Genomic DNA, 24,256 nt, shown 5'->3' on the forward strand with positions numbered 1-24,256 from the left:
GATAAAAATGATTATATAATGTTTTATTTATATGAAAATTTTTTTATCTGTCTGAAATTTTTAATAGCCCGCTTGAAAACAAAATTTTAATTTTTTTTCTAAATTTAAATTTTCATAAGGAATTTTCTGTAAATAAATTCTTTTTGGCATTATTTATGTTGTAGATTTTCCTTACCTTTCCTTTCCTTTTGAGAAAACCTTATCAAAAGTTACAGGAAGTATCAAAAATAATTCTAATTCTACCTATCACAAGCAATAACAGAAAGAACTAATCTGAAATTATTTCTCAAAATCAAATAAATATCATTACGCTTTCTTCAATTGCTTATTTAAAAAAAAATATTTATAAATTGTTTCGTTAATGTAAAAGTATCTTTATACCAGCATTTTGAAATATAATCAACAAAATGTTTATTGTTTTTAAAAAAAAATAAAACATGCAAGCAATTAGAATTTTTTGAAGGACTTTGGAAGGTGATTTTTAGCAATTGAAGATTCCAAAAAAGGAAATAAAAAATTATTTTCCCCTCAAAACAAAACGAAAAAATGCTATGGTCATTTACTTATTTTTGTTTTAGTTTCTCAGCTTTACTAAAGTATCTCAATTTGCGCAAATTATTTCTTCTTGATACTGAGAAGATAACTGAAAATATTCATACTTTTCGATATAAGAAATACAGAAACCATATAATTTGTGCCCGTAAAGAACGAGGGAGCTAAAACCTGTCTAAACATGTTCACAAAGATGGAAAAGATCTCTTCGCTAGTCTCAGTCCTCAGGCAATTTTTCTTCTTTTTTGATTTTCTCCTCGTCTTCTAGCTGAATTTTGTAGGAACTCTGAGATTTACTGGAAAGAGGAAAAGGTTACTTTGCCATATGCTTTGTTTTATAACTTGTTTAAGCTGTTTTGCCTTCCTCACTTTTCCTCAACTAATATTTTCTGGGTGCAAGAAATATTTTTTTATGGTGAATTAGCAACATATAGCAGAAAACATTTTATTAAGGAACTAAGTTTTCTAAATTAATAAAACTAAGTCTTCAAAATAACATGGATCTAAATATTTAAATAACCTTTAACATTTATATTTGATAAAAATACTCTAAATGTATAATGACTCTCATACTTTAGAAATCAAAAAAATACAAAAAAAATAATAAGCTTGAATATTATGCAGGAAATTTAAATGACAAAGATATTTTTTGTAATAAGTGTTTAATAGAAGCTAAGAAAGAATATGTAGGGGAGAGGGGGGCACATGTGAACAGGGGGNCCCCCTGTTCACATGTGCCCCCCTCTCCCCTAAATATAAAGAATTGATAAAAAGACGTTATTGTCAAAAATATGAATATAATATTTTTAGATCAGTTTATTTAGAAACAAGATCAAAATTTTATTTTACTGCGTGAAGCGTTATTGCCTTACTGAAAAAAAAAACTAATTTATATATTTTCATAAATTAACTATTAGTTTAATAAAATAAAATTCAAAATAAATCATACCAAAGTATCTTGCATTATGAGATGGAGGTGCAAAAATTCATGCGACACAATATTGGTGATGTTTTTGCAGTGTTTGAAAAAGTATCGCAACGTACTGTTTTTTTTTTCAAATTTTAAAACCACTTTTTTGCATCTCGTGATGAAGTAAACAACTTCAAAATGAACACAAACAAAAATACTTGTTCTTATTTTGGAATTTTTAATGCTTAGATTAAAATTATTAATAGTTCATAATAATTTCACTGATGCTTCGTAATTATTAATAAGCTCATAATGATAAGTCGCCAATAATGTATGTTATATGCACATATTCTTTATTACTTCATTCAACAGAAAATTCTAAGATCATTAATTGTTCGGTAGAATACAACAATTCTATTCTAGAACGCTTCCAAATGAAGTCCAGTGATAAGTTATAATTCTCCTCAAAATTGACTTTATTTGAAGTATTACCATTGATGTACAAGTTGAATAGATTGTCATATTGATGGTTGTTGAATATGCACACATCCCTTTCGATGGCACGTTTACAGATTTTGATGTTACGATATTCGTCAAGAGACATGGCCTAAGTGTCGTTCACTATGTCATTGGTAAACTGTTAAAGCATTTAAGCCTTCATATATATATGAATAATTTATTGAATAACTTTGCGACAATTAAATGCACCCCGCTATTTCTACGAATGTGGTTTCGATAGATTTGGCAAAATATTGTATTACTATTTGGAAAGTAATGTAAAGTTTCATGTTTTAAACTGTTATCTTACACTGTACAAAATGCCGGATCAAATGACGGTAAAAAGCACTAATCCACTGAGTAAAGCATCCATAGAATCCATTTTTAAGTAAAATTCATTTTTGCAGTAAAGATTTATAGTGATTTTTACGGTAATATTTATTTATATTACAGAGATTCAGGGGTTTCGCAGAAAATATTAATGCAAAAATTTTGATATATACGTTTTTGTCTGAACGTAAAAAAGGATTTTAAAAATGCACGGCCTTTTGGTAAAAATGGATTTTACAGCAAACAATACTTTTTACCGGAATTTAATCCGGAATTTTTTACAGTGCATAAAGTCTGGAATCATTTTCCCGTTTCGTACAAGACAATTAGAAATTAAGATTTGTTATATAAAGTAATGGTCGCGCTTCGCGCTGCTGTGACACAGGTCCTGGGTTCGATTCTCGTGCCGGGCAAGGTTGACTCAGAGTTTCATCCCTTCAGTGGGTTGATAAAAGAGTACCAAGCATGCTTGGGAGCTAAACACTAGGGGTTTCGCGTTCGGCTGACCACCTAACCGGAACTTCTGATCCTGCAACCCAGAGCCCATGGTCAAGAAAACTGAGATGGGCACATTAGGCCTTGGCCCTCTATGGGCTGTCGCGCCACTGAGTTTAGTTTTTTTATGTAGAGTAAAGTATTTTTTCACATAAATATGAATGAAACTGTTTTATTTATTCATGCTTCATGTTTAGATATTTCAGATGTAAATAGTTTCAGTTTTTTTACTGAAATATTAATTAATTTGCATGTGTGATGTGTATGCCGAATAGTGGTATCTAGCGCATGATAATTGTTTTTTTTAATGAGCCTGTATGAAAGTTACTTTTAATACATCATACTAGTCTTACATCTTACTAGTACATTTAGATATATCTTACTAGTTCTTCATTGATATTTGTTGTCTTTTACTCTCATTTGAATCCAAATGTGCTTCTTGAAAATGATCGTTTGTATTTCAAAACAAAACAATAAATGCGATTGGAATAATATTCATACAATTGAAATGGATGGAGTTTAATGCTTGGGAACGATCTTATAGCATTAATAATGTAATTCAGTAGTTCATCGATTATTTTTTATCTATCATATAAATTGTTAAATCTAATGTTCAAAGTAGGACAAAAGTTAACCATCTAAGAATTATGCCAGTTCTTTGTTAATTAACAGTTAAATTGCTTATTAAATTATAATCAGCTTAGCGTCCTAAGCTTTCCCATACTAATTAAAATCCATTAACAAGATTACAGAGGAATAAATGGGAGGAAAACAATACATTTTTGCTGACCTTGATATTGTTGTTCTAGACTTACTAATATTATTATCGCGAAGAATATAATACGGACAATTAAATTGTATTCAGCCTAAAGTGGAAATAAATCAGTTTCGATTATTTTCAATAAAGTGTTAATAAGCTATGGATATAAACTAATAAGAAACTGAAAACTCTTAAATTCTGCAATTAATCTAATTAATTCATTTTTATTCACATTTTTCAGCGTTAGATATTTTAAGTGATATAACTATAAAGTAAAAATATTATGTCAGTTTCTTTTTTCTATATGAAATTATACATTATACATTATTATGAATTATACATTAATTATTAATTACATTTATCACTAATGGATTATTTACATTAATTTATGCATCAACTATTAATTTTAAATGATAACTGAAAACTAGTATGGTATTTCATTTAGCAATTATTTTTTACTTAAAAAAAGCAATAAAAACAACTTAAATTATCTTTCTAAAAAATAATTACAGAATGTTACTAAGCAAAATATTTTGTATTGAATTTCTCAAGTTAATAATAATTTCTAATTCCTTTTATTTTATCTCAAACTGCTCTAAAAATCACTAAGATATTTTATGTGTTCAAAATAAATAAGCAACTATGAATGGAATTCGAGTTACATTAAAAGTTATTAAGTTTAAGTTGTATGAATTAAGTCACTGTCATAATTAAAACTTATAACGTCTTTAGAATCAAAATAATAGAAGTTAAAACGCTGGCTTTTTTTAAAAATTATATCTAATTTAGAAAAATATTTCCTGGGTGAGATTTTATCTTGCTAAGTATACAGAATTTCTTTTGCCTTTAAAATAAAAGCTAAATACCAGATTTAAATATCATTAAATGAATGGACGTGATGGTTAAAACTTTTAATCCTATTTACTTAATAATCCTTTGTTTCTAAATTCCTGTTTTTAGTAGTTAAAGCTTAAATACACTGTCAATAAAACTTAAATATACTTTGCAGCCAAATTTAACTTAAAATATCGTTTGCCCTAACCATTAACAGATCTGATCACACGCAGAAAAAATGCTAGTAAGATTATCATACTTGTATGGTAATGATATTTCTGGTAAAAAAAAAGACAACATAATAAAACCTAACAGTATTTAAACTATACATAAAGTAATTTTTCCGTTCTCATGTTAACGATTTACCGGAAATTTTAGCTTTCAATATCATAGTTCTTATTACCACGCCTTTAGTAAAAATACTAAACTGAAATGTAAATTTAGCAAAAATAAATGATTTTTATGCCATGATCTACAGCATTATAGTAAAATTACCAAGAAGTTTTTCAAAACTTTCGTTCTTTTTATCATTTATTTGGTAATAATTTCTTTATAATGCCTAATATTTAACTAATAGAAGAGCTGTAGTCTGTTTACATCTTTGTGGTTTATTCAAAATAGTGGTTTATTTATATGGCTGATAGGAATTAGATGACGGTTAAGTACTTATTTTCCTAATTTCTTTTATTGATCAGAGGGAAAATGAGCCTAAATAATGCTTTCAAGTGTTTTAAAAATAATATATTCGCATACATCAAGCTAATGCGTTTGTTCTATTCATCCTTTATGGGAGTAGAAGTCCTTTACATATGTAGGTTTTTTTGTAAAAAATACAGAGAATTGCTTACCTCTTCTCAATTTGAAAAACAGATAACACAAGTTTTTGATTTCCCTATATCTTCAAAGTAGTTGACTGTACAGCGATACCACACGAAGACCCCTTAGCATTTATTGCAAGTAAAACAACCACACATTACTGAAGCTGCTGATGTCGCATATTTTCCTTCCACCAAGCGTTCTGAAGCGTTAAGGTAGAGGGTTCAATTCCGATGTGATGTCTTCTTTTATTTTGGTCTGTTCTTCAATTTGACGTCCCGCAGTGGACTGATCGTTAAGACACTGTTCCCACCAGATCACCAATGTCAAGCATCACTGGCTGCGGTCAGTGAGCGGGTGTGTGACCACTTGGATCAGTCTGCGTAGGGACCGAGGGCGTGCGGTATTGGTCCTCGTTAAACTGTGCTACCGTAAAGTGCTCGACTTTGCGTGCAGGTCGTCGGGCTAACGAAGCGGGGGTGCCATTCCCTCCGCAGAGGATCAAAATTGTGATGGCATGTCTTCGGATCATCCTCAGGGATGTTTCCCAGATCGTCGCCAATAGCCCATTGTGCAGTTCTAGTGCGACGTAAATGAACCACAACAACAACAATCTTCAATTTGACAACAAATAAGCAATTATTTGTATAAGGCGCACACTCTTTTATACGTACCTAAATCAAATTTATTTATTTATTATTACAAATCCAAGATTGCAGTAGTATTTAAACCCACTCGAGCCCTTTTACATAGCGATTGGTGGAAAGGCGATGCTACTTGGTGAGTGAGGCTTCTGTAAATCGAATGATTAAATCCCGGGATATACGTTTGTGATGCCTGTCTCTATCTTGTGTTATCTGTATTTTGACTTGACAAGAGTTTATAATCTGAACTTTGTAATGAGCAGACAAGCCTACATGTGTATGTGTATCAATTAATAACCAACCCAAACTTTTGAACTTTATTTTTTAGTGTTACCTATCCATATACCTTCATATAGCTTATTATTTTATCACAATAAGCCTGATACAATCATTGATAATTATTAATAAATGTTTTAACTACGTTGAGTCTAAATTTACTTTTCTCTACTTTAATCAGTTTATTAACTGAAGTTTTTGTTGATCATTCAGGAAAACGAAGCCAATCGGACTGAACTCTTCTAAAGATAGCTTTTACATTGTTTTTTCTTTCATAGAATCATTAAGTTATAAATTTAAAAAAAAAAGGGGAACTGCAATTTTTATTTTAAATACGTCACCAAGTTTAATTCATTATTCAGACGAAAAGCATTGTTAGCTAAAAAATTATTTTATATTTCAGACTTTTCTCCCAAATCAGAAACTTTATTGTTTGCATTTTTAAAGACTACATTTGAAAGCTTAAATTCAAAAATTTGAATAAAAATTCAGTTTGTTTGAATAATAGATTCTAAAGTTCCAGCATAATTCTGTATTTCACAAGTATTTTCTGTAATAAATTATTAGCTAAATTCGAACTCATTAGAGAAACGTTCATTTCTTTAGAGAAATAGTTTTTAAATAATATTTTAATAAGTATCGTGATCCTTTCTGACTTCATTATTTGTCTCATTTTCTGTGAAATTTCTGTCATTCCTGACAAATAATTTTACTCAAACTTATGTTTTCAACAATTTAAGCTCTTGTAACCACTTCGAGATTGGAAAAATCTTTTAAGCAGATTATTTTAAAATGAAAAAAGTTAAATGTAAAAAGAAAATAACACTAACAGTGACACTAAGAGTACCTTTCTTGTCTGTAATTAAATGTGCTCAACTGAAAATGCTCATTATTTTTCAGCTTTTATTATAATTTTTGCACAGAATAATTTTATTGTTTTGACATTTTGTTTCTAAATAAATGAACAGATTGTTGCAACTTTGAATTCTTAGATATTTATATATATATGTGGGCATTTCAAATTACTTTCTTTACCATGATCAACTCAATATGAATAAACGTTTCTACAAGAAAGTTTCTAATATTTATATAATTTCATTGGGGTAAGTCAATAAAGAAACAGCCATGTTTTTGTCCTGAAAAAGTCAATGAACTTTTTTTCAATTTCACATTCAGCATTTTTTAATATAAAAGATCAGAAAGCAAATTTTCATTAAAAAGAAAATTGTTTTTTCCACCAGAACTATTGTCCTATGGAACAATTAGTTTAAAAAAGCTTCAAAAACTTTAAATTTTGGAATTTTTAAAAAAAAACGTGGAAAATGTAAATCAAAAATCATTGTTAACATTTCAAAAATTAAAAAAAATTTTTAACGTGTCTGTTTGAACTCCAAAATTATTTTCATTGATCACACCATTAAAAAAAAGTGCAAATAAATCTAAGTGGATTGTTGAAAATTTTCAACACATGGAGAAACGCTTAATGATTCAAATAGTTTCTGTTAAAAACGAAAAATGACATAAATGTTGGAAAAATTTAAAAATAGGTGTAACTTGCGACAATGATGAGTGTTATACTTGTAACAAACAATAGCACTTACTGAATAAATTATAACGGGTGTTCAATCATGAACACCTTTAATGTATATAATTAAAATCCTTGTCTGAAATTATTTTAAAAAGTATGCCTATTTGCGCATACTTTTGCCTCAAAAGTATGCTATCACAAATTAGCATTTAAAAAATAAAAAAAAACAAAAATAAAAAATTTATTTGACAAATCACTACTGAGGAAGGTGAGACTATAAATCCCGAAACCTGTTTGATTGATCGAGGAAACAGAATGGGTTTCAAAGGTCATTCAAAGTACCCCTAAGCTTCATAATGTAAGGACACTTATTCAGTCTACCACCTTAAACTCTGAGGAATTATCATATTTCGACATTGTTTTTCTTTTCTTGATTAAATAATAATTAATGGGTGCATATTTCTTCATTTTTGACGAAATTTCTAAAAATATATTATACAAAAACCCAATATGTAATGCAATAATACTTGTTCGACTAATTTGTAATGATTACGTATTATGACGCAAAAACCAAAAAATATTATTTCATATCTAGTGATATTCTTGATATAAGACTCTCTACTTTCGATATAATAGTTTTTAGGTTGTGAAAATTTTCATCAGCAAAAGCTTGAAAAATGGGATATAAAATTAAATAAAACATAGCAATAATGAACTGTATATTTTATTTAGAATCATTAATTTATTATGTATTTATAGTCGCAGATATTAATAATATGTTATTTATTCATTTATTTATTTAAATTTCTTAATCATATGTTCCACAAAAAATTACGACTTGTATTTAAATTTCCAAATTACTAGCTCAATATGATAATGTACGAGAAAAATACTTCACTGTAACACTAGTGGTCGCAATCCTTCGAATTTGTCGTTGCAAAAGATATTTTTTACAGCTTAGAAATTTTTTGTTCTCGCTCAGAAACTCAATAACGAAACAACGAAACTAATTACTTATCAAGTTTCAGTAAAAGGCATTGTTAAAATCTGTTCCTATTTACTCAGATGCAAAAACTTTTAATCGTTTATTCATTTTGAAGTGGTATTTGCACAAGCCTAAAATGAATGAGAAAGAGTTAATAAGAAATAGTTGCATTAGAAACAGATATTAGATAATTACGGCTGTGTTTAAGTACTCAAATAGAGAATATTAGCACTAAATATGAAAAAATTCCACTTTGCAAAGATAGTTTCATTCCAGAAATGAAAAATTGAAGGGATTGGTCGAATTTTAAAAAAACTAGTGGTTTTTTCTATGATTGACTGCAGATTATGAAATCAGAAGAAATTCATCATTATGCACTTATACACAGCAAAATGTGTGTCATAATAGATCTGAAACTAATAATAGTCGAATTTGAAAATTGAAGCAGCTCATATTTATTTTTGAACAATATACATAGTCTAAAAAGTGTTAAGGAAGAAGAAATGTGTGAGAAAGATTTTAAAACTTGAAGAAAAAAATGGTTAATTGATTATATGAAACTTGAAAGTTAGAAATACAGAGTTTCTCAACGCTAATTCAATTGTTAAATATGAGCTGTCAGGGAAAATGTTATTTCCAATTCCCCTAAAAGATCACATACAAAATAACATTTAATAATTATTAAGTAAAAACACACCTTTAGTTACACTGAAACTTACTGACATCGCAAAACTGTTACTTTACCTAAAACAATATCACAAAATATTGAGTAACTTTATTATTTAATAAAAAAAGCATTAATAAGTATCACTAAAGAAGCGCTTCACGATTTTCTGTAATGAGAATCGGTATACAAAATTTAAACTCTTTGAAAAATAGTTTCTATTGATTGAAAAAGAATAAAGAGCTTCATTATCTTTTTTTCTTTTTAAATCTTTTGTGATTTTATTTGCATTCAATAACCTGATTTGGAATAGCTTTGATAGTAACATTTAAAAAATCAAATAAAATTGTTATTTAAATGAAATATTTCTAAAGCAGGTAATGTGTTTCTAAAATTAACTTGTACAATGAATGTTTTAAAACTAGGTTAAGCAATACTTAAAAAGATCTATATTGTATAAAATGCCACTCATTTTTTTAAAATTTTGATTGATGTTAAAAGCATGGGAGTAGAACGCTAATCGTGATATTTGTATATATATAACTTTAANTAGATAGATAGATATATAGATAGATAGATAGATAGATATAGATACTCTGAAATAAGTTAAAAAATAATATCACGGAAGATTAATTTTAAAATTTTAAAATCATAATATTTTGCTATATATTTTCCATTTTGAAATTCATTCAAAAAAATAATATTTATAGGTGTTTTCATTTTAAAAATTTCTGAAATGGAAGTTAGTGATTAATTTGATAATTATTAATTACTAGGTAAATAATAATATAAAATAATAATTTGACTTTTTACATCTGAATTAGAAGAGTTACTTATATTTTAATTTAAAAAGTGTTGTTATTTTTTATATATTTTTAAACTAAAAAACAGACCTGTTATAAGTTTTTCTTAATAAGCATTAGATAATATCAGTTAATTTTCTGATTGGATTAGAAATTACTATTTTTAATCCTTTACTATTTATTAGCTGGAAGAAAAACTCTTTCGTATATAAAGATACTCGGAGCGGTGAAGTTATTGGGATAGTTTTCTGGTCTACTGATGAGATCGTGTTAGCGGATGAACAGGATTCTGCAGGAGCAGATCCGATCCAGCGCCCTCTGTGACAATCTGGAGGAAAGGATGCCAGCTCTCTGACTGCCAGTAAAGCGGAGGGCGCAACAGGCTTCAGCATCCCTGCATCTTCCCTGCCCGCTCCCTATTTTCATCCCTTTTCTCAATCAATCACTGATGAAAAACCAATGACGAGCCATGCAATCATCCCGTGTCGCTTCACTATCTACAATCAGACCACGTGATGATTGCCAAAAACTTGTTTTTCCTGCCATAGGCACATCACGTTCCAGTTTATAAAAGGTCCCGCCAAACGAAAACTTCTGGATCCTCTCTTACGAGCTTACACTGACAATGTGTCACGTAAACTCAACAAACAAACTTCATAGATTTCTAAATTCTTCAAAACGGGACGATGTCATCTCACTCTAGAATAAAGAATGGAAGCTTATTGTAAAAATATCTCAACACATCGGCGTATTTACAAATAAAACTTAGCGGTAGAAAAAAAAACAACAACTTTTAATTGGTTAAAAGAAAGTATATTTTATATCGATGTCTGGCGAGTTTCCATTTACAGGAAGAGAAAAAAATATGACCACCTGTAACTAAAACTTACTGTTAATTGTCCAATTATATCTGTGATAAATGTAGTCTCTTTATTATTCCAAAGATAGCTGTCAACCACAACAAAATATAAATGTATTTAAGTTGTGTTTTAAGATCTTAAAAGGAATATTATCATGTCTTATTCAAAGTTCGCGGAATTTTTTCGAAACTTACTTCTTTTCCGAATTTTCTGTGATAATTTCCATTTATTAAATGTCGTTATTTTCAGAGCTTTTTTCCGTGCCTGAAATGCAAACTTCCTGATGATATTAGATTTCCTTATGAAAAGTAATTTCCATTGAAAATGATGTTTTTAACTAAAAGATGTCTAGCATAGAAATTATAATGTCAATATACTACATATCTGTTGCCATCGGTTCACTTGTTAAAAATTGGCCAGCACCTCCATAAGAAGAGCATTATGTGCTCCAAAATATATTTAACATCAAAGTAATAAAAATATTTGCCTTTAGCATCCAAAGTTGAATTTTTCCAGGATAATTTCTTCGCGCATTTACTATAAAATCTTTCTATGTTTCTCATTTCAATTCCTTTAATTTTTCTTCAATCTCAGCCTTCTGCATGAACATATCCCTTCCATTCATATCAATGTGACAAAAATTATTTTTCAAGGATGTTTTAAGTAGAATCCCATATAATGTATGGTGTAGTTTCACAACACTCCGGGGCACGTTCCCGAGTTAGACCAAAAACTTTTACTCCCCAAGTATCAACTGAGCAGCCCTCATATGATTCGTCCAAGAAAACTCACCGCAATTGTTTTCGAAGATTCCTTTCCTTTCTCAGGGATGCCTGGTACGGTATCACAGAATCAAACGGTAAGAGATATCTTAATATGATTTTTAGAATTATGAAATGATATTTAATTTTTTGTCAAAAGCGCTTCATTTTTTGTGCTTAAAGTTTAATCAAAAAACTATTAGATAAAAGACGGTAAACTTTAACAAATTAGAGTCAAAATAAACGAAAGTTAAGATAAGTTTTAGAACAAATCGATTTTTGGAATTGCTTTAAAGATCTAAAAAGGTACAAAACATTTAAAAAGCTTCAAGCTATGATTTTTTAAAAAAAAAGGAAATTAAGGAGAAAAATATTTAAAGTAAAACAATTACAAGTGACAAAACTGCTTTAAAACTATAAGAATTACAGGAAAATGTTTTAAAAACAATATTAAGTTAAACGAAAGTTTTAAAAACTGTAACAAACTGCTAAAATGTTTAAATATTAAGACTAGCAGTGTAAATGGTATGAATGAGGAAAGTATTTTGTAATTTACTTTAAATGATGTAAATTATTAAAACTTTCCTAAAAATTTGATAAATGATTTAAAGTAAAAAGAAAGTTGCTAAGTAAAAACTATTTTAAATAAATAAAATTATATAAATGCTTCAAATATTACGATTGCTTTAAAACTAATTATAAGAATAAAAATGTTTTTTAAATTAATTTGAGCTTTTATTTTTTTAAAATGAAATTAATGAACCTTTTAAAAAATGAAAATATACCACCACAGAATTCATTTGAAAATTGTGTACACAACATCTAATGCACATTTCATTTTCTTCACAAATACTTTCTTTTAACAATGACACTAAGATTTAAGAAAAATGGTTATTGAAAATTCCTTCATATCCTTTATAATGCATGCATAATATGTATAATACTTATGAATAATTTGGTAAACAAAAGTATTTATTTTTTAAGGAATCAGGAGCAATGTTAGAAATTAGTTATTCATTGTTACTAATCATTCACTCCAAGTTAGAAATTACGGTATAAGGAAACAACTTTTTTGCAAAACAAATCAAATATCACTTTTTTACAATTTTCAATAGTGATTCTTGATATGGTATCAGAGAAACTAAAACAGAGTAAATTATTTGTATCCAGAAACGCCGTGTTAGATAAAAATATATGCAGATTATCTATCTAGCAATGTTTTCTGAATGTTAATATCAATACAAATTGTAGTCATGAAAATAAAATTGTATGTTACTACAAAATGCAAGTTATTTTTAAAATGTGCTTATTACCAATATTGGTTAAAATTAGGATTGAAATTGTAAACTTTTTTGAAATCTAACTTAAATATTTATCTCTTAAATTTTTAATCATAGCATCAATTTACATGAAAACGAGTTATATGAATTATTATATAGATTTTTATGGAAAACTATTTATTTTGATGATTGATGTCTAGAAACGAAGCTAATTTCAAATAAAAATGTTTCGTTTTGATTCTAGTATTTAAAATGCAATTTTTTATGAATTATGATCGGCATATATAACTTTTATTGATAGTATTTTAGTTTGATTTTTTAACCTTTCGTCATGAAAAGAAACTATTTTGTATACAGACACTTGAATCACTTCAATAGAAAGGCACCAAAGTTTTGGGTTGCAAGGGGAGATTCTTTGCTAATAAAATTACGTGGCACACACATATAAAAAAATCTATGTACAATGCATACATTGAAAGGCACAGATAAAGTAAAAATTATAAAAAAGCACATTGCAGTTGAATAAAATTTGTTACAATGATTTTGACCACTATTTATGTAATAAATTTAAGGAAATATACAAGAAGAGCATATCGTGCTGTAAAGTTTATAAATGCTTAAAAAATTAAACAAATTTTGGTTATTTTTATTGTTATTTTGTTACCACTTTGTGAGGTTCTAGGACTTCTGAGTTGTCATTTATGAGCACTTTAATCTGTATTTCTTGTCATTAGAGTTTATTTTTTAATACAATGGAATTTTTAACACTTTCGCCATTTTCAAAAGTTGCATGCTCTTCGTATTTTGTTTTATTGTAGGAAGCTTTCAGTCAATCTTTAATTTTACAGTCATTATTTAATTTTTCTTTGTCTTCTTTCTTTTTATTTTTACATTTATTTGACTCTACAATTTAGTTTAAATTACTAAATTTTTAACTACTATAATTTAAATAGTATAATTGAAATGTGTTGGAGAGACAAGTTAATCGAAACAAATATAATTTGAACAAGTATAATAGAAAAATGCGAACAAAAGAAAACTTATGCCTTATGCACGGTACTAGTTTATATTATTACCGAATTCACTTAACTGTATTAAAATGCGTATAAGTATTCTATTTAGGTAAAAATTTACGAGAAAAATTAAGACTCATTCAATATGAACTTTTTAATTATATACCAAAAAGATAAAAATCAAACCTAATAGTTGCAACGAAATTTAAAACTATATATTTATTTACTTATTGAAAAAATGTGTGCAAAGACTTGTAGATATGCATTTCGATAAAACGTCAAAATTATCGCATAAAATTAAATTTTTGATTTGATCACCACAAAAACACGCAAAGGAAAAAACTCTGTTAAATTACCGTTATGCATGGTTACGAAATTTCTGGTAAAAAATAATAATAACTGAGGTAATAAAAACTGAAATATGCGATAGTTAAGCAATTCAATTGGTAATTTTTTTCATTTATATATGGTAAAGTCTTACCGGAAATTCTGTTTTTCAAAATTACAGTTCCTATTACCACACAATTAGTAAAAATACCAAACTGAAAGGTAAATTTAACCGAATAAATGGTTTTTAATGTAATTTTCTAAGGTATCACGATAAAATTACCAAGTTTTAACGCAGATTACAAAACGATATTTTACTATCTATTTTACTGAAATAATTACGGAGCTTTTTTGTGTTTCCATTGAGCCAGAAACATGGTAAATTGTATCATAATCTGATCGATTTGCGAATCAGTGCATAAAGGCAGAAGAAGATTTTTCCCTAGTTGCTTTCAATGACTCGCAATGAGTTGGCTGGTGACCCTGCACAAAATAAATCTTATCCTGCCTAACACCCTGCAGCTTTTTCTTGTTGTATGTTGCTGTACCGCGTTTATTAAAAGCATATCAGTAGTAATTAAATATAAATTAGGTAATTATTTAATTTATGCCCGTATCCACTGTAGAGCCAATGGTACTAAATTTTATTTTCTCAACATCTTTTTTACATGTCGTAATTATAACATTGATGTTTAGATATGGGTTTTATAGGTCTAATATTTACAAAGTCTAATATTTCATAGGTCTAATATGGGTCTAATATTTACAAAACTTTAAAATTAAAACAAAACCATTTGACGATTTTCAGGATAATTTTATTTAATTGACCTATCCATAGGCTGTTCTTTTTCTATGTAAGCCATTGTGCCATTATTTTAAATTTCAATTACTTTTGAATGTTTTATTTTTTTTCTTCGTGCCTATGATCTATTTCAGCTTTCTAATAAAGCTGGATTTTTTTTTAATTTCAGTTTATTCCCCTAACTAAAACCCTTTGTCTAAACTATGCTTACAAAATTTATGACAAAATAAAATTTGACCCTGAATTGATTAATTGATTAGACAATGATTTGAGGCTAAATTAAATAACAAATTAGCTCAGAATCTTGCATCACAATTTCATTTTAAAGAAGATAAAATTGCGGAAATAATAAATATAATCAATAATATGAAAGATGATAAAAATTATCGTGATCTGCTTTGTTATTAAATTGATATTTATTTCAAATGAGCTTTTTCATAAAATAAGTATTATATAGTTATGTCATAATGCAGAAAAGCTATACTAATTATGCGTAGTTAAATGTCCAGTATTTAAATAAACTATAATGGTGGAAAGTTTTTTTATAGCAACCTGTTTTCAAAATAGCAGACTCTCAAAATTTAATTTTTTGCGCAATTTCATCAACTCGAGTAAATTATTGAAACAAATTTAGCTGGAATTAGAGAAAAAATATTTGAAATATAATAACCATTGTTCTCCAGTTGTAATACATTTTAATATTTATTAATACTTTAGTTTAAAAGTACTAGTGAATATTTACAAAAATTGTGTTAAAACTGAGTTTTAAAAAACCATAATTTTGCAATACGAGACAAACTAGCAATCTTTTTCTGTGACCAAACTTATTGTAAATGTTAAAAACTTCCCCATTAACAAATATGTATTTGTGGTAGCAAAATCTATTTGTTCGTTATTTTGATATACACAAATGAGAATGTAATAATCATGACTTTATATGAATTAATTCGCATCACCAATTTAGGGATGAAAATAAATATTTTACGTATAACGCATTTACAAAAATAAAGCATAGTAGAATAGCAAAATGAATTTGTTTATAATTTTCATAATCGAAATAAAAACAAAAAAGAGTGGAATGTTACTCAGGAATTTATTTTCATTTTCATTTTAGAAATAGAATAAATTCTTTAGATGCAAAAAATGTACAAATAAAAAATTTGTAATTCTAAAACAAATTTATTCAAAAATTTCAATTTATCATTTAAGGATATAATGAAAATATTATGCGTAATACATAGTATATTATTCGAATAATATATTTAAGGAAAATTATAAAAATTGTAGATAAGTATATTTTACGAAGAAAAACCATTACGGTTATAAAATTAATTTATTTGCAATTTTCATATTCACGCCAAAGAATATAATAAAAATCTTAAAGTGGGCTATGCATTGTATATTAATTCGCAGGTTTCATTTAAGGGAAATAACAGATGTATATTTGTACCTTTTGAAAAAATAATCAGAGTAAAAGTAAAATAAATTTGCTTGCAATTTTTACCTTTGCAATCAAGAATATAATAAAAGCATTAATGTGTGCAATACATATGTTAATTCGTAGAATATGAGAAAAATAATTATTACGCGCCTGTAGTTTTCACAGAAAAATCAGTGTGGTAGTTAAATTTATAAAATTTGTGTGGAATTTTCATATTCACATTCAAGAATGTGATAAAAATTAAAACAAAAAAATCTTAATGTGAACTTTCGTATGCTAACTCACAGAATTTGTCTATGAAAAATAATTGGTGTTAGTTATAAGAAAAATTATAAATGTTGTTCATCTATAGTTTTTTCCAAAAATACTCAGAATAAAATGAATTTGTTTGCACATAAAATGAACAGTTTTTATATGTAGTTATTATGATTATAAGACATTATATAATAATTATTTTTATATTATGCAATTATTACGTTAAAGTATGAACGTGCGCGTATGAACATCGTGTATTTATTCGCAAGACTAATTCGGCAAACCAAAGAACGCTGTATTTCTGTAACATTTACAAAAGGGAAAAAAAAGTAAGAAAAAAAAGGAAAAGAAAAACATTATGTTTGCAGTAAAATGAATTTGTTTGCAATTTTCATGTTCTCAATTAAAAATGCAATAAAAACAACAACGTATGCAATATATTGTATGTTAATGCGATGTAATTATAAGAATTGATTAATGCATATCGATAGCATTTTCAAAAACTCATCTTTGTATATCAGTCAAATTAATTTGTTCATCATTTGTATATTCATAAAACAAGTGGTAATATTAATGCATACATTGTATTGTAGGTTTATTTTAATTTATTTACAATTTCATTTCATTTTGTATCTTTTAAATAATATCTGTGAGGTAACAAGTTTATTTGTACATTTTTCTCCACTCGTTAACAAAAATGTAATAAATATGTATTAATAGTGTATTTATCGCCAAATTTTCTAACTGTTCAAAGAATTTTGAAATAAACTATACGTTTTTCGATGCGAAACGGAATTGTTCAGGCTGAAACAGAGGTATTTAAAATGGAAAATTGGTGTATTATTTTTAGAATAAATGGTTAGTAATTTACCTTCCTTTTATCTTTCCGATCGTGTCATTTACTTTTTTTAATCTATGACATTAGTAGTTTGGTTGAAATATCTGAACTTCACTTAAATATATGAGAATTTGATTTGAATGAGCTTGGTACCCGTAAAATTACCTCTAGAGCATGTAATATTTTATGCCTGATACTGAATGCAATGCTCGTTAAATGAGAAAACTAGAGTTATTCTTTTTAATGGATAACTTATTAGCCAATAACATTATTTTCGCAATTTTTTACAAATATTACTTAATTTCTTAATCAATAATTCATTTTGTTAATGTTTTTAATCTATTTTAAATTGTAAAATGATGACAAAAATTTAATTACATTTTTTCAAGATTGATTTCACTATTGTTGTTCAAATTTGCTTTCTGTAGGAATTTTTTGTGTCTGCTATTACTATGCTATAGAAAATAATAGATAAAAAGTGAAAAAAATTCTAGGCAACAATAAACAAAATTTCGATTTTTAAGTATGAATTTCTCGACCAGTTTTGATAAAGAACCAATTCAATTTGAAGTGATATATCAAACATTTGGATGATCCAATGCAATGGTTATATTTACTACATAGATTTCATTATGCAGCATAACGAGGACTATGATTACAGCGTCATTTGTTTGAAAATTTTTAAAAAATTCGCTCCAAATAAAGTTTTATAGTTCGTTGCGGATGCGCAGGTGTAAAAAAAAATAGGGAAAACGAAAATTTCATTCATTATTTATTTAATTCAAAACAAAAATTTCATTTATGAAGCATAAAGGTAAAGAATTAGCATAAAAAACCTCTGTGTGTCGGGGGAGGGGAGGATAAGTCATGACCAATGTAGTAAGCATTGCGTGCAAGCCGCATTTACTTTCCTGAGAAGATGGTATCCCTCGAGCAGTGAATTGGGTGCACTTTCAGAAATAAAATTCTAATTTTTGACAATTCAGCTATCCTTAAGTTATATTTTGTTATATTAAGTTATAATTTTGAGAATCATTTTCTTGCGGAATCACGGGATTTGTGATGAAACGCGAATTATCTAATATGTAACAAAAATGCGTCCTCAACTCGAAACCTCATTGCAATGCATTTTGGGAGATTATTAACTAGAACGGCGAAACTAAAATGAAGACTGGACAATCGAAAACAAAGTAAAGGAACCAACCGACCGACCGTTATGGTGATCAATGAGTTGGCCTCGAACCAGGGAGATCATGGGTTCGTACCTCGCTTCGGGCATAGTTGTAAAAAACCTCTCTGTCCTATCTATCATTCTTGCGTTGTTTAGACAACAATGATATACCTTTATGGAGCTCATGGTTAAGTGATTATTAGAAAAGTTAGATACATCAGACACTATCCGTTTTTTATAAGACTGACGAAAATATTTCTGTAATTTTGACGAAATTTATTTCTTCCTTGAATAGTGGCAACAGTTATTTCGTCACTTTAACTAAAGTTTTGATCGGAGCATGAATCAGGAACTAGTTTCATCAAAAACGAAGGCAGTTACGTGAAATTTAAGTGTCTAATATTTGCCAAGTGGGTTCATGCCCGTCTGAGGTTCAAACCTAAGTCCTTCACAATTACAACTCAGCGCCTTACCAATGAACAATCGCAGCTCTCTTACACAGTGAAAAAATTTTAAATAATGTATTTTATATATATTTTATGTAAGAAATATTTACTTTTTATTTTATATAAAAAAGTTGATGCACTTACAGAGAGTTTTTTTAAAGCCTGTGTTTTTAATACATTACACAACTTTCAGAAATGATTTTATGTTTTATGTATTCTCCCGAAAATAAAAAAGCAATTGAAAGCATGTATTATGCAAATTATGTTTGAGGAAGGAGCGAAAGAGATAAAGAAAGACAAGTGCTTTGTAAACACCTTAGTTTTCTATTCATTAAATGGCGGGGAAAGAAAAAAAAATCTTGCAAAAGTCACATTTTTTCCTAGTTTTACTTCATAGATGTTATACAGTCCAACTGATGAAACTTCCAATAGACTTTTTGCTTTAGAAAAATTGTTATAGAGTCAAAAAAATAATGTATGTATACAGTGCAAGCATACAGAAACACTGAATAATTTACAAATGTTATTTTTTTTTAAATAAAGTAAAAGTACTTTTACCCATAAAGGTTAAAATAAAAAATAAATATTTATCTATCAGTTAAATATTATTTTATGAAGCAATATTATGAGTTATTACTTTTAAAAGCAACTAACTTTTTTTTAAAGTTTGTTTTTAGGAAGCATTTTTGGTAATAAAATACGTACCTCATAAAAATTGCGTATATATGATAGCTAAATGTAAATTAAATACTTAGATATAGTGTTTTGTCGAAAAAAGAAATACTTTTTCGATTAATATCCTGATTTAGAGTATTTTTTATCATTTTTTGAATAAAATGAAGAAAAAATTAAAATATTTATTTAATATAATAAAACAACTAATTACATATTATGTACACGAATTGTAATACACAAAAACTAACTGTGAGACAAGGAGATTGAGAAGTTGAATGTGCTCTAATTTAAAGTAACATTTGGTAAGAATACTGCAAAATTAGGAGCTAAACGGCCTTATTTCTTTAAGTGTTCAAATCACATATGAAAATTTATTATGATTTTAAATATCAGATTAGTGGCGCGAACCTCCCCTTTGGGATAATAGCTGTGAGCATGGTCCATAGAGGCGTGAAATAACGGCATATTATTATCTAACTATTTTGGGTATAGATATATATTAGTTACATCGGCAAAATTGTATGATAATAAACTTAAGAATCATAATAATTTTTAAAAAAACTTATAAGTATGATTTTGAAATACTGTGTAATAAAGCACGCGAGTTATTATTTATAGTTATGCTTTTATAAGTTATTGGTTCTTCCAATATTACTTCTGCTTATTTTTTGAAATTTTTTCTTGCCTCTTTAAACTATTTATAAATTAACATTAATTGAAGTGATCATCTTTAGTAACTGTACCATATATAATCACTAAGTTAGTAATTAAGTTTCAAAAACTGTTACAAAGTATAATTGAACTGTATAATACATGCCGAATGAAACATTCATGATTATTATTATTAATTAATATAATGATTATTATTATTATTATAAATTAATATAATTATTATTATTATTATTGTAAATTAATATAATGATTATTATTATTATTATAAATTATAAATGATTATTATTATAAGATTATTATTATAAATTATAATAAGATTATAAGATATTATAATAAGATTATTATTATTATAAATTATAAGTGTAATAATATTAAAAATAACTGTATATTAAATCTGTATTATAGTATAGTTAAATACAAAAATAATGTGAAATAAGGATATAAATATAATTTTAAATCAATGTGTAATGAAACACGTAACGTGAAATATTTTATATATTTATGTTGTTACGCGTTCTTGAATCTTACATTAAGCAAATATATCACTTCTGTTTATTTTTTGAAATCTGCTCTCTCCACTTTCAACTATTTTCAAATTAAGTTTAATAGGAGCGATCATCTTTAGTAACTATACCATATATTGTCACAAAGCCTAGGAGAATACTTAAGTATCAAAACGTAAGGTAAATTAACTAAGTAGAATAAATACAAAAACTACTCGATATCCTTAATTTACTTTCGAAAACAGCTCCAAAAATCAATATTTGAAGGTAAACTTGGTGCAAAATCTAAACATGATTGCTTTTCTGCCGTAAATTGCATCGCTTTTAGATGTAAATAAGGAAATATTTCATTACTGTTCCGAGCAAAATAATCTCTTCTATATCAAGGAATGTTGGAAAAAGAACTTAAAAAACATCATTCTTTGACGTTTAAAGGTCACTACTGTTTATGAAAGAAAATTTCAAATGAGTTTCCTTTAAAATATTGTATAGTGGCTAAACAATTTGAATATTTAAACTTTTAATTTTCTATCATAAGTTTTAAGTCAATGCTATGTCTTGAAATTAGTTTACTAAAATTTAATAGTTGTAATATTAGCGATTTAAGAAATACCTGGGACAAATTTTTTGAATCATTTTCAATTCTTGCATTGTTTTAGCTGTTGAATAATTAAAATTTAAAGTGTATAAAGTTTACAAATTTTATGTTTCTAACTTTGATATTAAAAAATTGTTTGCTTCAGTTCTAAATTATTTTGGTTTATTTTAAATAAAGATGAATATACTTGAATTCTCCATATTTTTCCTGTTAATGCTTATAAAAAAGTTTAAAATTTTTTTTTCTTGTTGATGCTTATAAAAAAGTTAAAAAATTTCAAGCTTCTTTTTTCTTTTTTATTTCCTAAAATAATTACAAACTAGAAATTAGAAATGTTTTACAAAGTTCTTAAAGTAAAATTGAAGCAAAATAACTAAAATATAAATATTTCAAATTTCATGCTGTTACATTCATAAGATTTTGAGAGATTCTTCTTTTAATGTTATGATGTTGCTCTTTTTGAAGATGGAAAAAAAGCATGAAAAATGATCACAGAAAAGCGAAAGCCTTCTAATTTTCAGCATTACTTGATGGTTAATATAGGAGAAAAAAGAAATCACGTTTTTTTTCCTCTAGTGAAGAATAAAAACGAATATTTTCTAAAACTTGAAAAATAATTGATTTCGCTTTTTTATGTAAACATAAAAAACGAAATTATGTGCTCCACATTTTACAAAGTCGTGATTTTAAAGGTTTTCTTGTCTTTAAAAACTATATCAGTTAAGTTTATAAACTCACTATTAGCGTTTCAATCAACGATTTTAAAGGTACGAGAAAAAAGTAGAATGGAAAAAATCTTTAAAGTTGGTCTTATATTTTTTTAAAAATTATTCGTTAAATTAGGTGCTTGGTTTCGGCTTAACTAACTTGTGAACTTAAATTTATAAATTTAAGTAACAATTAAAGAGCAGTTTCCACTTTAAGTTTCAAAAATGGAAAAAAATTAAACAAATATTTTAAAACAATGTTTTGTATCTCTCTTTTATTTCCATATTAATCAAAAAATATTAAAAAAAACGTTATTAAAATTGGTTCTTTTGAAAGCGTTTTGTGAATAACACTAAGTTTCATTTTCAAGTAAAGTTAATTCAAGTTAAGCACCTTTCACTAATTTCTCAGATAAGCACAACGAAATTTGGTTTAGGAGCGTGCTTTTCTATCGATCGCTCGTTTTTAAAACACATTAACAGTTTGTTGTGCTCACCAAAAATAGTTTTTGTGGTACAAAATATATAACAGTCTAGTCTTGCATTTCCAAACCTAAAAAGTTTTGAATAAAAAAATTTAAAAAAATAAACTTTACGTTAAAAAGCAAATGCAATGTTGTTTTCATTAAAATCTTTAATTTAGGAAGTAATAGTAATGGAGTAATTTTGGACAGGGCTTTAAATGGACTTAGGAGGTCTAAATAATTTAAATTTTATAGAAAAAGCATCAATGTATAACTTCTTTGTATATTGATGCTCTCCCTATTCCTAAAGTTACCCCTACAAACTAAAAAATTACCCTTGCAAATGGGCTAACTTGCTCACCATTATTTTTTTAATACATTTAGCTACCTCCCATCAATTCAATAAGCCCAGTACCAAATTTAGAAATTATTTTCCACTCTGCAACTGTTCGAAAGGTTCACAAATTTTTCTCTAGAAGTTTAAAAGTGAACAAAGTAATCCCAGTTGACAGTACCCGTTAAAAGACGGTATCCAATCGTGGGTGTTTTAACAAAGCAAAAACTAACTTTAACTGTCTTATTTATTGCTTAAGTTACTATATTTCTAAAATAAAGAGAGAAAGAAAGAAATATCTGAAATATATAATACATATAACCGATAATTAATATATATATATATATACATAGTAGATATAATTATAGAAATAAATAAAAAATCTACATTATTTACCAATGTAACATAAAATGTAACTAATAGATTTAAAGAAAGCTTTATCTGCGCATAGTAAATATCAAGATTTTCTTCCAACATTGACTTTACCCTTGGTGAATTTAATTATAATTTAACTATATATTCCATTTTTCTCTTTTAGAGATCAAGTAAATTGTTTAAATAATATTTAAAATAATATGAAAAATAATACTTAAAATTATTATTATCAATTGAAACAATATATTAAGAATCCAGTAATTAATATATAATAATATACGTATTATGAATTTCATCTATTGAGGCAAGATTTAAAAGAAAAACATACCCTTAAATTAGTGTAAATTCCTTATTCTATGTTTTATGTTAAATTACACTAAAGAGTTCTTATAGATTTCCTTGATTCCAATTACCAACTTCCAGTGAAAAGAAAATTTATTATTATTTTTTATTATCTGTTTTATAGCATTGTGTTTTTTTGAAAAATTCAGATGAATACGCTTGATCACGTATCACACCTAGATAATTACTTTGATTAAAATTTTTAAATTAATTTTGATAAACAATTATTTTATTCTCTTCGTCTCATTTTAATGAATTTCGGTTAATTATTTTTTGTGAAATTGTGAAGAAATGTTA

The 24,256-nt window shown here is 26.9% G+C and overlaps 1 protein-coding gene across 9 annotated transcripts in view; it reads left to right on the plus strand.

Annotated features, from left to right (window-relative positions):
- LOC107446668 (A-type potassium channel modulatory protein KCNIP1-like) overlaps positions 1–24,256 on the plus strand; it is a 196,523-nt gene that overhangs the window by 75,546 nt on the left and 96,721 nt on the right. Inside the window, exon 1 of one of the 9 annotated variants that reach the window (XM_016061376.4) lies at positions 10,459–11,814. The exons of the other annotated variants lie outside the window; for them this stretch is intronic. Within the exon in view, the coding sequence (XP_015916862.1) occupies positions 11,634–11,814 (181 nt within the window). The 5' untranslated portion in view covers positions 10,459–11,633. Of the gene's footprint in view, positions 1–10,458; positions 11,815–24,256 lie in introns of those variants that run through there. 9 annotated transcript variants of the gene reach the window in all.

The sequence above is a fragment of the Parasteatoda tepidariorum genome, chromosome X1, assembly GCF_043381705.1.
Source record: "Parasteatoda tepidariorum isolate YZ-2023 chromosome X1, CAS_Ptep_4.0, whole genome shotgun sequence".
NCBI lineage: Eukaryota > Metazoa > Arthropoda > Arachnida > Araneae > Theridiidae > Parasteatoda > Parasteatoda tepidariorum.